The 17039-nt window shown below is 40.4% G+C and overlaps 1 protein-coding gene across 5 annotated transcripts in view; it reads left to right on the top strand.

Moving 5' to 3' along the window:
* The first annotated feature begins 3007 nt into the window (after positions 1–3007).
* Positions 3008–17039, top strand: part of MSRA (methionine sulfoxide reductase A) — a 389871-nt gene continuing 375839 nt past the window's right edge. For 2 of the 5 annotated variants that reach the window (XM_084886494.1, XM_084886493.1), the window contains exon 1: positions 3008–3780. In XM_084886494.1, the coding sequence (XP_084742620.1) occupies positions 3645–3780 (136 nt within the window). In that variant the 5' untranslated portion in view covers positions 3008–3644. The remainder of the gene's footprint in view (positions 3781–17039) is intronic. The other 3 variants (XM_084886495.1, XM_084886492.1, XM_084886491.1) reach the window with 3 other exon arrangements.

The following is a 17039-nucleotide window of genomic DNA, read 5'->3' as shown; positions in this document are numbered from 1 at the left end:
CCCAGAGCCCTTCTCAAGGGCTATTAGCAACGTGTTGTCTGCCAGATGACATGCAGTGAAGATCATATTAAGGGAATTGACTTCTCAACCAAACCTGCGTCTTTTTTTTTCTGCCTGCAAGGGCACTGCCATTAAATTGGTACAAGATATACGGGACAAATGCAGAGCCTAGTAAATAAAAATGAAGAACAGTGAGACATAAGAAATATCACTAGTTGAGATCTTGAGCTGTGATTACTTGTATAAGAAACTGTAAAAGGAGCAAAAAGACCAGAAATCGATTCAGTATCTTTGAAAATTGACAAAGCAGCTTATTAGCCTTAATTTGCAAATGCCTGTGTCTATTTGATTCTTAAAGTAATCCACAGTCCCTCAAAACTGCACCAGTAAGAAATTGGGCAGAAAAAAGATGTACAGACTCCCAGGAGGGCATACTGTTCAATATACCTTTCTGATGGAATCATAGAGGATCATGGGTAAGAATTCCCAGTGGGTAAAGCCAGCACCTTCAGATGTTCCCAACAAGGGAGTTCCTTCTAGAGAGCAGAACTGGGTCTAAGAATTTACTCCACCACCTGGGCATCCTTTGAAGGTTCCCCTTTGCAACATTTGGTTAGACTGTGGGCCAGTGGTACCCTTTTCCTCACCCCTTCTTTCAGTTTTCATCTTCTTACTTCACCACTGTACACCATTGTGGGAAAGGGCATAGGAGAGGGGAACAGATCCCTCATCTTTTAGTTTATAGGTCACTGAATCATGTGGCGTTTTATCCAGATTTACACAGGACTACACATTATCTTTAGATCATACACTTTGAACTGCTTGGAACTTTGGCTTTTCTCCCTGTGGAATTGGGTGTGTTCTATAGGCCAAATATCCATAGATAGATAGATAGATAGAAAGATAGATATTTGGGTTGCCAGAAACTGGACTGTGATAGAGATGCCCACCAAAAGATATTCTCACCTTTTTCCTTTATTACTAGAACTGCCAAGTATCAGCTGGATCATGGTTGCCCAGCTAGAGAACTTCATCTCTCACCTTCCCAACAGTTAGATCACATCTGTTTATGAGCATGTCTCTATCAGATCAATAGAAGGAGTGGAAATGATGTGTGTTACCTTTGGGATGCATTCTTAGGAGCACTGAAATGTGCACTCATTCCTTTCTGCCTTTCTGACTGGGGTAAGATACGGAGGTTCTGGCAGGTTCTGGCATGGAGGTCATGTATGAGGACAGCAGTGCTGCCCTACCAGTACTGGACCACCTACCGCTGGACTAGTAAGGGAGAGAAAAAACAGAACTATTATATCTTGTTTCAGATAGAGTACCTTTGTTAAAACAACCTAATCTGCATCTCAACTAAAATCTCATCTTTATTTTGGGGTAGAGTATAAAGTACTCTTGTTTCAAACGGGCAAGTCGAGTCTTGAACAAATGCAAAAGAAACTTTTACTAATCAGAGTTAGGGTTTTGGCCCAATTAAACCAATTACATAGCCACTGAATGTTTATTGTGAGCCAATCCAGTATGAGAGATTATGGAAGAAAAGACATGGTCCAGTTTAGCACTGAACTACCTATTTCTCGATTGTTACATAAGAAATAAACTTCTTTTTTTGTTTAAACCGCTGTATTTTGGGTGTTGCTTATACTGCATCCCAAAGAACATACACTGTTCCAACAAATTTCAAAAGAGAAAAATCAAAGCAGTGTATGCCCAATTGGCACAAGAGAAGGCCCTCTTGGTGTGAAGCTCAGAAGGGATTAGGAGAGTCTGAAGATAAGGAAGTACTAGTGGTGAAAATGGTATTATTGAAGGCAGAAATATTTAAATCTCCATCAAGAAACAAGCAAAACTCAATGTAACTTCTTACAACTATTCTGGTAAATGTAAAAACTGTTCTGATTTTTGAAAAAAGCTTTGAAGGTATTCTACTTTAAAAATGTTTATTTTTATAATAAGTAACAGCCATTGGAACACTTGAGAACACTATAACACTGTAGAACATTTTAAAACAGAGGTTTAAAAAAATGAAAATCAGTAGAACATTACTTTGAACAACAGCAAAACTGCAAACACCATTTACATTTTTTTCTAGTTTTTCCTCAGTGGGTGTACAGTGGGGGTGTGTGCATTTTTATATATACTGCATCGCACAGATGCACATCCTTGAGATCTGTTGTGCTTTTCCACTTAACATTATAATAAGTACTTCTTGACATGAAAAATTCTTCAGTTTTTAGCTGCTGAGTGTTTCTAACATGTTTAATTTCATACAACCAACCACTAAATCAGAAAAGGCAAATCAGTATGTATTAAAAGGCAGCAATTTAACCCCGCCCCCCCATCCCCACAGAGTTTTTCCTTTGACAGAGGAATGATCTTATTTTTACAAATGCTTAGTAGTAACCAGGCCTTCACAAGCCTGCAAGGCAGAGGAGTGTTTCTGAGAGTGGCCTGTAGAACCTTCGGTGTATAATCTCATAGTGAAAACAAATAAATCAAAAGTAAAAACCGAGGCAAATTGCCCAAAGGGAATTGTAAATTACAAAATATACTCTTTAATCTTAGTTTAATGTTACCTGTGCAGCCACATTCTACAGTAAAGTAGGGCTAATCTTCCTGTCCACCTTACCTGACAGTCCACACCTACTAAAACAAAGAGATAGGTAAACCCCTGGGGTGGGGAAGGAAGGTGGGTCGAAATTCCCACATCTCTGAGTGCAAATCTGGCGTTCCTTTCCTCATCTGAGATGATCTACCCATTTTGGCAGAACATTTGTGTAAAACCCCAAATCTCACATATGGAACACCCAAGACACCCATCTGGCTCCATCCACCTTATGTTTTGGGTTGAAAATATGTCACAGGAACAAATGTTATCTCCCATGATTTGAGAAACAAGAAGGACCCAATAGCACCATTGCATCCAGCTAAGCTGCCTTAGTGGTGATATTAGTACCTCGTTCCTCTACTTGCACTCTCCTCCTCCCCCCCCAAATCACCCGTAAAATGGGTTTATCAATATATTTATACATATGCACGTGTGCACACATGTATGACATTACATCGAGTTCTCTCCCCTATTCTGAGCTTTTTCAAACTTGTACTTAGTTTTCATTTTGGATACTCATCTTTTCGGTAACCATAATGGCTGCAATGGAAACAGACATACATTCCACTTGACTGTAAGGTAGGTCGTTTTGTATCTAACGGCACGCCAAACAACTGCAGAGGAGGTTGTGAAATGGGGACGAACTGAAAAATCCAGGGCTGGGCATATTATTATTATTATTATTATTATTATTATTTTGGCCCCTGACGCTTCACGTACTTCGCACCGCCATTAATACATTTGTTCCCAGCTTGGACAGGGCACTGAAGCCGAGCCAGGAAACGCCGCGGGTGTCTCCCGGGACGAGGCACCTTCTCGGGGGAGAGAACACACCCTCGGTCACATCCCGTGTGACCTGCGCCTTAGGAAACCCGGTTCCGGGGCGGCGGCGGCGGCGGCGGCTCGGTACACAGCGGTCCCGCCGGGCGCCGGCTGTCAGTCAGTCCAGCGCCCGCCGGCCCGCGGCTGCCACTCGGCTCCCCCGCCCGCGCCGTCCGCCCACCGTCCCTGTGCCAGCGGCCCGCCCATGCTCTCGGCCGCCAGGCGGGCTCGCCAACTCTTCCACAGCCTGACTGCTGTCCCGAGAATGGGCGACTCCGCTTCTAAGATGATCAGCCCCCAGGAGGCCTTGCCGGGCCGGAAGGAACCGATCGCCGCGGCGGGTAAGGGCGCGGTGGTCGCGGCTGCGCATGCGTGCAAGCGCCGGGTGGCGGCGCGTCCTCGGACTGGACTCCCTGGGGCTCAGGCTAGGGTCTGCGCAGGCGCGGAGAGGCGCGGGGAAGGGAGGAGGTGGAGGTCGCTTCTGTTTCTTTGTTTAGCCCCTGACTACCCGAAAACCACACAAAACGCTCGGACGGAGTCTTGATAAACACCCAGAGTGCAAATTCCCAGCGGCTCCTAACACTGATCCGGTTTCAGCCTTTTCTCTCGGGTGTGCGCGTCTGCAGCCCGGCGTTCTCTGCATCCTTTCCTTTCTTCCCTTAGCACCAGCTCTGGGATGCTGGCCGTTAGCGGTGATGGGGCGGTTCTCTGTTGTCACTAGAAACAATGTAATGATACAGAACGATGGGAACTGCAGTTTTGAAACTGTGTTTCAGCCCAGAGGCCTGGTTGCAGGCATTATCTTCTGGCTTCCATTATCTTCCAAGACTGCCTGGTTTACTCCAATTGGTAGGAACAGCCTTGTACTCCCTAGTCTGCACTTGTGTATCAATCCTGCGGAGGTGTCTATTTCAGAGCCGAGTTTCCCAAACTTTAAAATAAGTTTCCAATCTCAGACCAACGCTTTTGGAAAATACAATAAAAGTAAAATGCCAGAAAAGTGATCACGTGCTTGGATGCTAAGTAATGTTAAACTATCCCCAAGTTGTAAAAGCTTAATTCTCCATTTCTGTGGTAGACCCCTTGCAGTTTGCAAACAGCACAGGTCCAGCAACCCCAGCACCATAATTTAAGTAGGATTACTTTGGCGCAGTGTTTCTCAAAGTGTGGCCCTGTCAACTGGTGTTTTAAGTCCTCCATCTGATTTTAATGCATCCCATGGTTTGTAAATCACTGCTTTAGAGCTATTGGATAGTGATGAGTAATATTTTACAAAAGGCTCAATGTCAAGATAGATTCTGCATTTGAAATTTACCTGAAATTCTTTTATTTTCCTTTTCCTTAAAGAATTGGTGAATATTTATAGGAGGAGGTCATAGTGAGGGTCTGTGTATATAATAATAATATATAATACTCAGCATGAGACTGTAAAAGCTGGAGAGAGGTTTTTGGATTTCAGGCAGTTTGGAAAGTGATTGCGTGACCTCTTTTTTATTTACTTACATTAGCAGTTCTATTTTCTGTGCCCACCATCACTTCACCTCCAACTCATCATCAGCCATAAAAGTTTATTTTATTTTAACTCAGATTCAGAGAATGAGTTTTGGAAGAAAGAAAAAAAATCCAGATTATTTTTTTAATCTCTAAACTATATTTGACTCAATTATCTGAACTTTGTCTTAAAAATAAATTCTTTGCAAATTTGCAAACCAGCATTCATAAATGGGTATTTATGGTAAAGGCAATGCTTTCTCAAGGCTGAACTTCCCCAGCTTATACTGAACTTCCTTTTTACACACTACAGTGTCTTTGATAACTCTCCAAGACAGACAGACAACCCAAAAGCTCTTGATTACATTTCCAAATAGGTTCAAGATCAAGATTGACCAAAATTTAGTTGTTTTTTTCTTGACCAAAGTCTTCCCAATCAATGTCCTGGTATGTAAATGACACTTTTGGTAAAAGATTGACCAACATGTTAGAAACCACCCAAAGATTTTTTTTTTTTTTTCCATATCCACATAATAACTCTGCAGAACCTGGTTCTACTCCAGGCTCTTCTCTTTTCTTATAGCTGTTTGTACATCTGCTTTTGATGATGTTGGGCCAAACCTACAATGCATATGTCCTTACTGTTCAGCTGTTCTAACCATGCCTTCTCCCCAATATTTTCATTTTAGACTAGAGGCCTGGTGCATGAAATTCGTGCATGGCTATGGTTTCTAGGCTGGCGATCAGGGCTGATCCGTGGGGCAACTGGTGGGGCAATCAGGGGCCCCCACTGGCACCCACTTTAGCTGGCCTGGCACTGCCTCTTCTCCAGCCCCGCCCCCCCTCCCCCCCGCCCCCCATCCACCACTGCATCTGGTTTGCCTCCCTCTGTGGGAGGAGACCCACGATGTGATTTGCAGGGTGGTGGTTGGAGGCCCCACTGGCACCTGCCTTGGCTGGTCTGGGGGCAGCTCCTGCATTGTTTGCCCCCGGGTGGTCAGTGTGCGTCCTAGCGACCTGTCATTCCACCCGATCTTTCCATAGTTGGTTGATTTGCATATTAGGCTTTTATTATATAGGATTGTGGCCCATCCAGTCTCCATTCCTGCCTTGATGGATTGCTGAAACTTTTAATTGGCTCCAGAAATGGGCAGTGTTACCTCTTTGACAGGTTTTGGTGGTTATAAGCTTGAAACTTAAGGACTTATTATTGTTTTGAAAGTTAAGTTAATCTCAGTTCCAACCTTCGATCTGTTTAACAGCTGTTCACTACTCTATATTACCTCTGTCTATGTCTGTTATTTTCATTCTGAAAAGTACTGTGACAAAAACATCACCTTTTGATTTTTAGAAGACAAAGCCTGTCTGTTGCATGTCTTTGGCTCAGCCTACTATGAGTTGTGCACTATTACCAAACACTTTCGGTGCAAAGGATTATCATCCAAGCTTTAATCCTACCTTTTTCGGTATGTTTAATAAAACTTACACCTTTTTATAAAAGGTAGTAGATTTCTACTTTGCAAGAGGGTAAGATTCAATCTTTTAAGCGTCTTTAATGTTTATTTTCTCCAAGGCTATCTAAAATGAACCAAACCATGAATAGGCCTACTTTGGGTTATTAATTTAACCTAAACTTGGACTAGACTGCCTCAATTAAAGCACACTCTGTTCAGATGAGTGGTGGGTTCTGGACAGCACTGACTGGCTACAGGGCACACATGACTTTGTTTGATCTTATATGTGGAAATGGTTTTGCTCTGTTTTAGTGTTTGGCTAATATAGCAATACTGAGAGAACTTTGGGATTGGAGAAAATGGGGGATTCTTGCTTGTTAAGCTAAATTGGTGGGCAATTAATTGCTAGAGATAGGCAAGAAGGAGGTGGAAGTCTTAACATTAAAGCCCCAGAGGACCTCTTATGTTATTCAAATGTAGGGTTATTATAGTTAAAACTGATCTTATTTCCAATGAGCTACTTATGGTAAAAGCCCAGATTTTACTTTGTATGGCACTTTTTTTCCTCTCTTCATATTGGAAACATTGCTAATCTGTTTTTTTTGACCAGGTATTTGGGATTTGGAGATATTCCGGATAACATTAACAACTCCTATTTAATCTATTTCTTGCCTTTATGTTCTTAGTGTTCACTGCATTTATTGCTGTGATGCCTTTTTGGGGTGAGGAAGAGATATAGCACACCTGCTAAAGGTAAATTTGTTTCAGAACTTTAAACATAAATAGAAAAACAGTAGAGCTATATAAGTGATCCAAAAGGTGGCTCTTTGAAAAATAATTAAGCTGCAACAATAAAATTTATAAACTATTAGCTAGGCTAATAAAGGAAAAAAGGGAAGAATGTACAAATACATAAGAACTGAGGGGGAATAATGGAAATAGAAAATTTTAAGAATAGTAAGAGACTATTTGCATAACTCTTTGAAAGTAAGTTTGAAAATTTGGATGGAATAGATAATTTTTTAGGAAAATACAATCGACCCAAAATACCTTCTGATCCCAGAAGGAAGTATAAAAATCTAAACAGGTTGATTTTTCTAAAAAAAAATAAATATATATATATATATATATATATATATATATATATATAGTCAAGGAGTTGCTTCCCCCTGAAACATTATGTCCAGACAGTTTTATAGGGGACTTCCACTAAATATTTAAAGAACAGACAATTTCAATATTATTTATGCTGAAAGAATTGTCAAATTGTTTTAAAGAAGTAAGTATAACATTGAAACCAAAATTGATAAAGATTGCTTCAAAATAAAACTACAGAACAATTGTATGTATGAATATAGATGCAAAATTGTAAAATAACTATGAATACGCAGGCTCCAGTAATGAGAGTTAGTCTCAGAATGCAAGGATGGGTCAATATTAGGAAATCAATTAATATAATTTATCATTTAATTGATCAAACAAACAAAAAAAGATGTAACTATCTCCCTGGATGCTGAAAAGTTGTTGGACCAGTTTATCAACCAGTTTTGATAACACTTAGAGATAGCTACTTCCTTAACATTGATAAGGTGTATCAATTTCAGCCAAAGGCCAACATCGTGCTTAATGGAGAAACATTAGAGGTTTCTACTAAAGTAGTGGTTCCCAACATGGAGCACAGGCCCCTCAGGGGTGCAATTTGATTTTTAAGAGGGACAATGCGAGAATGAGTTATTAACAATGATATTTTTTGCATTTCTTATGGTTCTAGGGGCCACATAGACAGTATATAAATATACATTGTGACATATTTATGCATTTCAGTTCTCCATTATGTGTTTTGAAATTTTATTGGTAGTTTTTCATATCGTTTCGCATTATTATTATTTTTAAAAACAATTTTTTAGTAATTTCTTTTAAAAAAAACACTTTATTGATTTTTTTCAGAGAGGAAGGGAGAGGGATAGAGAGTTAGAAACATCGATGAGAGGGAAACATTGATCAGCTGCCTCCTGCACACCCCCTACCAGAGATATGCCTGCAACCAAGGTACATGCCCTTGACTGGAATTGAACCTGGGACCCTTCAGTCCACAGGCTGACGCTCTATCCACTGAGCCAAACTGGTTAGGGTGCTTAGTGATTTCTTACTCAGTACTTTCGTTCTTTTATTTTTCTCTTTCATGGATGCCATGTTCTTTGGAAGCTGGTTTAGATAAAGTTAGTGGCCTTGTAAGCTTCCTCCACGTGAAGAGGCGTTTACTTTTTGAATAATAAGAATTATATGTCATGGGTGGGGGGCATCAGTATTTTAGAGATGCTTAGGTGGAAAATCCCAACCAAAAAAAGGTTGGGAACCAATGTACTAGAATCTCAACCAAGAAAGAATGTGGAGGTAGTCCACTCTTGCTCAACCTTAGTAGCAGGTGTGCACTATTAGTAAATAGTGCACTATTTTGTTGTTAAGGGTTATCATCTAAGCTTTAATCCTGTTTTTTTTGTGTTCTTAAAATGTCTGTCCTTTTATAAACTGTGGTTTGGTATATTTCTAGTTTGCAAGAAGTTAAGATTCAAACCTTCAAACTTTTTAAATGTTCAAGGCTGCCTAAATCATTACCAGGCCTACTTTGGGTAATTGGTTATTATTTAACAGTAGAGGTCTGGTGCATGAAAATTCATGTACTGGAGAGGGGGTCCCTCAGCCTGGCCTGCCCCCTATCACAGTCCAGGAGCCCTCAGGGGTGGGAGGCAACTCAGTGATCAGGTGAAGTTGATACACCATCACACCTCTGCTGCTGCCATTGCCTGCAGCACAAGCCTCGGCCAGCCCTGGTTACCTGAGCCTCAGGTGGCCCTGGGCAGCTTGGCAGCCGCTATCCAAGACTTGCCTGCACCTTGGGCCAGCCCTGGGCGGCTGGCAGCTGACATCTGAGGCTTGCCTGTGCCTTGGGAGTCAGCTGGGCAGCTGCCATGAAAGGCTTGACTGGGCCTCGGGCTGGCCCTGAGTGGCTGGGGGTGCTGAGAGGACTGGGGGATTCCGGAGGCAGGTGCGTGGAGCAGCCAGGCCTGCCTGCTACCTTGGCGGGGCTGAGGAGACTGGGTGCTGCCATCTTGTGGCTGTGGGTGCCATCATCTTTGAGAGGGTGGCAGTCAATTAGCAAATTCCCTTCTTATTGGTTGTGGGTGCAGCAATCTTTGAGGGCAGGGAAGTCAATTAGCACCGCCTTATTGGCTGTGGGCGCTGCCATCTTTGAGGCTGGGACAGTCAGTTAGCATATTCCTTCTTATTGGCTTTGGGCGCCTCCATCTTTGAGGGTGGGGCAGTCTATTAGCATAATCCCTTCTTATTGGCTGTAGGCCTATCTTTGTGATGGTGTAAAGATCAATTAGCATATTCACTCGTTATTAGATAGGATGTTTTGTAGATGTTAGCCAGTACAGATAAGAGAAGACAATTAGAGATGTACAGATTGGAAAAGAGAAGGTAAAATTAACATAATTTGTAGTTGATAGGATTATATACCTGGAAAATCCAAGAGAATTTAGTAAGGTATCAGGGTATATTCTTACTAGACAGAAACCATTGGCTTTACTCTATATAAACAATCTGTTAGGAGATATAATGGAAGAAAACACCCCATTTATAATAGCAACCAGAAAAGTTAAAATTTAGGAGTAAACTTGGTAAGAAATATGCAGGACCTATGTGAAGAAAACTTTAAAACACTATTGAAAGATGCAAAATAAATAAATAAATAAATAAATAAAATAGACAAACAAATATTAAGACATACCAGGTTCTTGGATAGAAGACTAAACAGGAAACATATATATCAGTTTTTCCTAAGTTAATTTATAAAGGTAATGTGGTTTCAATAAAAATACTAATGATATTTTTATTTTGTTCTAGAACTGGATACACTAATAAAAAAATTCATATGCTAAAATAAATAGGAATAGTTATGGTAACTAAAAGAAGAGCAAACAGGGACAGTGAGCCCTTCCAAACAGTGTGGTACTGTTCCGTTAATAACTAGGTCAATAGAGCAGAAAAGAAAGGTAAAAAATTCTTAAATACATATGGAAATGTAGCATATGAAAAGGTGATGTCTCAAATCAGTGGGGAAAAGATGGAATATTCATTTAATGGTTTTGGGACAATTAGGTAGCCATATGGAAGAAAAAAAAAATTGTACTTTCCATCTTAAAACAGGGTAAGTTCCAAAAGATAGACGATGATAATAGCTCATACTTATTAAATGCCTACTATATGCCAAGCACTGTAGTAATTACTTTATGTTTACTAATACATTTAGTTATCTTGATTAAATGTATTAGTAAACATAATTATTATTTTTCATTTGTAGTTGTGGAAACTAAGGGCTATAAAGTTTAGGTGACTTATCCAAGATCATATAACTAATAAGGATGGATCTGGGATACGAATGTAGGCAATTTGATTTTAGTGTTCGGGATGTTACCTACTATGCTGTTTTTCCATTTAGTTAAATGTAAAAAATGAAACAATATAAATATGAGAAAGGGAGAGTTCCTTTTATAATCTTGGTGTGAGGAAAGCCTTTCTAACCATCACTTAAAAATCAGAAGACTTAAAAGATTAGATCACATTGAAATAAGAATTTTCTGCAGGCAAAATTACCATAAGAAAATTCAAAAGACAAACTGGATTACATATTTGCAACTCATATCATAGGTGAAGGACTAGTCTCCCAAATATATAAGAAGCTCCTAAAAAATAATAAGAAAACACCAACATCCATTAGAAAAATAGGCAAAGGTATGAACAGTTTCCAGAAGAGGAAGTACATTTGGCTCTTATATAAAAAGATACTCTACTTCATCATAATGAGGAGAATGCAAATACCATTTTTCATTTTTCAGTTGGCAAACATCCAGAGCTTTGATGATACACTCTGTTGCCTTAAGGAGAAAGGCACTCTCTTATAATGCTGGCAAGAGTGGAAATTGGCTCAACTCTTAGGGAAGGCAATTTGGCAATATATATAAAAAATTTAATTGCATATACCTTTTGACCCCAGAATGCAATTTCTGGGAATTTATTCTACAGATACACTTGCACACATGCCAAAAGATGACTGTACCAGGTTATTCACTGCAGCCTTGTTTGCAATAGCCAAAGATTGGAAACAACCCAAATGCCCATCAGCAGGGGCTAGTTAAATAAATTATGGTTCATCCTCACAATGGAATATGCAGCTGTAAGAAAGAACATGGAAACTATATGAATGGGTTTGGAGAGATTGCCAAGATGTGTTAAGTGAAAAAAAGCAAGGTCAGAAAAGTGGCATATAGCATGCTAACTTTTGTGTGAACAGCGAGGAAAATAATAATATGTATGCACAAAGAAACTGAAATAATGGCTAAGAAACTAACAGCCTGGAGAGAGCTCTACAGTGAGCTGAGGGTGGATGGGAGACTTTTACTTCCTTTTTAAAATTTTACAACTTGATTTTTGTGACGTGACTGCTTTATTGAATTAAATAATTCCACTTTGAAGATGATCTCTTTCTGTTGTTTTAAAGTCAAATTGACCACCCTCTGATCATTTGTCAGCCCTATTTCAAGTTCATTAAAAAAAAAAAAAAAAAAAAAAAGATTCTGCTCCTTTTCTTGTCAAGTAGTTTTTTTCTTTCTTCCTCAATTTGCTTTTGTAATCAAAATCTCCATTTTGGCATGATTTAAAAATCTAAATTTAGAGAGTGAAATTGGAATAAGTTAATCCAAGTCATTTTACATTTCATAAATATTCATTTTTATTGAAGCAGCAATTGTGGTGGCATCATTTATACAAAGAAAAGATCTTTGGGGACAAATTCTTTCCTTTATTATGTTGAAGACATTATGTGTATTTCTTTTATTTTCAGTGATGTACATAGACTTTTAAAAGAAAATGACAGAAAACAATTTCCCTTTTAGAAAAATTTCCCCCAATGTGTGATTAATTTCTAAATTGTAGGACACAGAACTATGATTTCTCCACTTTGCATCCTATCTAAAGCTCTTTTGCCCTGAGTTTCAGATCCTCAGGTGTTTCCCAGAAGTCCCTGGAATAAGGGTATTCCATACTTTCCAAGATCTAATCCTTACTCCTCCGCCTTACTTCCCATGGTGCCCCTATAGAACCCATCTTTGGGCTCACATTGGTTTCAGTGTTCTGCTTCTAGAACTGCTCAAGTGATTCTATCCAGGATTCCACACTCCAGTCCTTTCACTTAGTCATTCAACAAGTGACTATTAAATAAATGCTTGCTTAGGAGGTAAGATACTGTGTTTTCCATGTATCCTTCCTCAAAGCTTGCCCTGTTTGAATTAATTTCTCCAATAAACCCACGCCTTTTCTCTCTGACCTGAGTCCTTATTTTCCACTGGAAAACAATTATGTACTGCTTTATGAAACTTTCTATTGGGTCTTTCATTGTTACTTAGATGCTTTGTTGCTACCCAGGTTATTAAATCTATAACTTATTTTCCCATATCAGGGTGAGCTCCCCAGAAAATGGCTGTCCAGAGGAGGAACCATGTTTCAGTCCTTGAAGGGAGGGGCTGGGCTGTGTTGGATATTTATTTTATCCTCTAGTCTATACAGGGGTCTTCAAACTACGGCCCGCAGGCCACATGCGGCCCGCAGAGGAGTCTGATCCGGCCCGCCAGGTTTTTTGGGCAGTGAGCGCAGCCGAGGTGTTACAGTAGGAATTAGTAGTTCATATAGTCCGGCCCTCCAGCTCTCTGAGGGACCGTGATCTGGCCCCCACTTTAAAAAGTTTGAGGACCCCTGCGCACTTCACAAAGGGTGCTGCCTACATCAAGCACTCAATGTGGTTTGTGGATATCAGCCTTCATATGGTTGATGCCTGAGAACAAAACTGGTTGTCTTTCTGTTTGACCATCATGTGACCAATGTAACACAGAAACGCTAACATAAGTGACCTTTTGTCCATGTGGTGTGAACTCTTGTTTGTTTTTCCACTAGTGGTGATGAATTTGTGTTAATTTCAGACTTTCCTCTTACTCATTCTTATGACCAATGGTAAACTTCTTTACTGGCCAGAATGATGGGAAGCTGCTCATCTTCAAATCTTTGACCAGGGACTAGTTAGGAATTTGCAACAGCGGGGGTGGGGGTGGGTGGGTGGGGGGGAGTGCAGGGGAGAGGAGGGGGGGAAAGTAGGGGGACAAAGAGTGTTTTGCTCAGCACAATCCATGTAAGTCTTTGGCCTGCAACCCTTAGTCCAGAGGTCACAGTGTACCCCTGACTCAGGTTTAGGAGGGAGGAGAGTGAGGACAGCTGAAGTGAGGAATGGGAGGCTGTTTGGGTAAGGAAGCATCAGGCTATGTCATGAGCCCTAAGAGAGACAGTATCCTTGAGGCCCTCAGCAAGGACCAGAGTAGAGGCTTCTTGGTTTAACCCCATTATAGGCCCCAGAGGCCTGCTGCCCATCACTGTGCTGTGTTGGCATTTGGCCAGGTCCCTTCCCATGCCACAGCAGCTGGCTGGCCCAGCCATCCTATGCCAGTGAAAGTCATCAAACTGATGATGTACTTTTTCTCCAAAAGATGGTTTTGAGGTGTCCATATGTGATGAGTGAAAGTTATGGATTCTATATCCTATTATTTCAACTTTCTTCCATCATAAATTCCCAGTTTGTCAGAGAGCATCACAATATCTAAATGTAGAACTAGACTATCAACTACTTGAGGGAATTGTTTTATTCTTTGTGCCTAGAACACAGTAGGCTGACCATAAATATTTGTTGAATGATTCTAGCGTACTCTGTTATGAGCAATTTGAGAGGTGGTCCCTATGAACAGTACCGTACATAATAGACACACATATATTATGGCACAGATTAAATAGTTAATAAATATTGACTATTTCTAGGTGTGTCTGTGAAGAGTGGATTGAAGAAGACAGGAAGGATAGGTGTTTGTGGCCATTGCCATTTGCTGATTTCCAAGTTACTTGTTTTTCCTTTTATAACACAACGCTTTATTAGCTGGAAAGAATTTTTACAGTCAAATGGAAATGTATGTGATAAGGAGTGGGCCATATTTGAAGAATGGAGTGTCAGTCTACCCTGTTTTCTGATGGCAGTCTCTTACCTGTAACTTCCTCTCCTTCCAATAGTTCAGAGCATTAGCCCAGGCTTGGCTGAGCAGAGCTGAGTTCCTACTATGCTGCCCAGAGCTTTAGTTGTATCAGATTTCTAGTGGGGCATGGGGTTTGTCATCATATGACAGTTCAGCCATTTTAACTTGCATCTATCTCCTTATCAAATTTTAAGCCAAGAGATGGTAAGAGGTTGGGAGTGTCTGACAATGGCCTTATCTTTGGATAAGTAGAATTGGCATTTGCTGGGGTTATTCCCTTCTTTGTCTTCCTACCCTTCTCATGGCTGGCTAGCTTCTTCCCTTCTACTCTTGTCAGTGAATAGCTTCTGAAATGTATATCTATTTGCAAATATTTATAGGCTGTGTATGTCCCATTGTAACCCTAAATTTATTACTAAGACCAAACTTACTATTTTTTGTACAAAACATTAGATACAAATTTTAATTTCCCCATTTTTGCTAGTGGCACTAATATGCTCCCAATTTTCCCTTTCCCTACATTCATCTGTGATCCTTGCCTCTGTATTTAATGTCATTTTCCCCAACAGTCTTGATTGTTTTTGCCCTCTGTATTAGTATTCTCAGAGGAACAGAACCAATAGAATATATGTAGATATATAGAAAGAGAATTGTTTTTTTATTTTATTATTATTTAAAATATATTTTTATTGATTTTACACAGAGAGGAATTGAGAGGGATAGAGAGTTAGAAACATCGATGAGAGAGAAACATCGACCCCCTACTAGGGATGTGCCCACAACCAAGGTACATGCCCTTGACCTGAATCGAACTTGGGACCTTTCAGTCCGCAGTCCGACGCTCTATCCACTGAGCCAAACCGGTTTCGGCTAAAAAGATAATTATTATGAAGGATTGACCAATAGGGTATTAGAGGCTGAGAGGCCCAAGATCTGCCGTCTGTAAGCTGGAGGCCTGGAAAAGCTAGTGGTGTCATTCCAGTGCAACTTTGAAGGAATGACATAAGTCCCAGTCTGAGTTCTAAGGCCCCGAGAAGCAGGAGTGTCTTAGGGCAGGAAAAGATAGCTGTCCCAGCCCTAGAAAGTAAATTCATTCTTCGTGAACCTTTTTTGTTCTAATCTTATCAGATTGGATTAGTGGGAGCCAAATTCCTTATTTAGTGAATTTATTCAAATGCTAATCCCTTCCAGAAACACCTTCACAGACACACCTAGGAATAATATATAATATTATGTGGACATCCCTTAGTCTAGTCAAGTTGATACACAAAATTAACCACCACGTTTTCCTTGGTCTCTTGTCTTCATTTTCTCCAGTCTATTGTGAGTACCACGCTCAGGTACCTGTTTAAAACTTTCATTCTGTCTCTGCTTAGGAAATAGTGGTAACTCTGTGTGATCTGGTTGATGACTGTTCATCCTGGAGTTAGAAACTTTCTGTACTGTAACTTGCTGCTGATGTCAGTGTTCCAGATCTCTGCTTCCACTCCTGAGGCTGACTCCCGCTCTTAGCTCCTTCCTGCAGGACACTTGCTGTCCTCCTCAGAGCCCATTTAAACTTCCCGGGCCTTTCGAGGCTAAACTCAGCTCCTCCCCTTCCATGCTGCCTTTGGGGACTGTTTCAGATTAGATTGTTCTCAGAGCTGGAGGTGGAGGTAGGGCCTTTTTTGACACTTTCATCCCAATGTGTCTCCTTAGGGAGGTGAAGGATGAGTTGCTTTAATATATTTGGAGTTCAGTGATAGCTATTTTTCTCCTTTGTTTTTTGAACTTCAAGTCTAGTTACAGTGCCAATTGGAATGGCCAGAGTTTTTGGATTACAATGGCTAAGTGGCTTGGTCTTCAGGTAACTTCCTCCGGATGTCCTATCATAATGTTCTTCTCATTTGGTGAGATACTTCACTACTTTGACTCAAAGATGAACTGACTGAGGCATATTAAAAATTTAAGATCTTAGTAGAATAAAAATTTATTAGAATTAGGCAGCATCCAGTCGAATAGATAGAAAGGAGCTCTGAGCAGCTGTATAAAATGAAAGACTTTTCTAGGAAGAAAGGAGTGAGAATGAGGAAGTTATGGTATACTAGGAGAAAAGCGGGTTGGCTACCTCAAGGTTACTTCCCTCTAGGCAGTGGATAACTGGGGGCTATCAGGCAGATTACTGAACTATTGTTGACCAGGTAATTCCTGATTGACTGGTTTAGAGTTTCACTCTGGGACGGCCAAAACAGTAACTATTAGTAAATGAAGTCTTGGTTTGGTGATGTTGGGATTGGCTTAGGCTATTCTTATTTTGGGCATGGGATGTGTGGTTATGCCAAATGCGTGATTTTATCTTGAGCAGGGGTTGTCATATTGTATGGGTCAGCTGGGATCTCTTCTGTAAACTGGATCACTTATAAAAGATTGAATAAGGTTATTGCCCTTCACAGAGGAAGACATGGTTCCTTATATTTTGTTAAGACTTTTGTATCATTTCATGTGACCATACCTGCAGTGTTTCTCAGCATGATATATTTCTGATTC

This window comes from Pipistrellus hanaki (genome assembly GCF_964339955.1).
Source record: "Pipistrellus hanaki genome assembly, chromosome: 5".
NCBI lineage: Eukaryota > Metazoa > Chordata > Mammalia > Chiroptera > Vespertilionidae > Pipistrellus > Pipistrellus hanaki.
The sequence above is the reverse complement of the archived record's forward strand: the minus strand, read 5'-3'. Positions and strand labels throughout refer to the sequence as shown.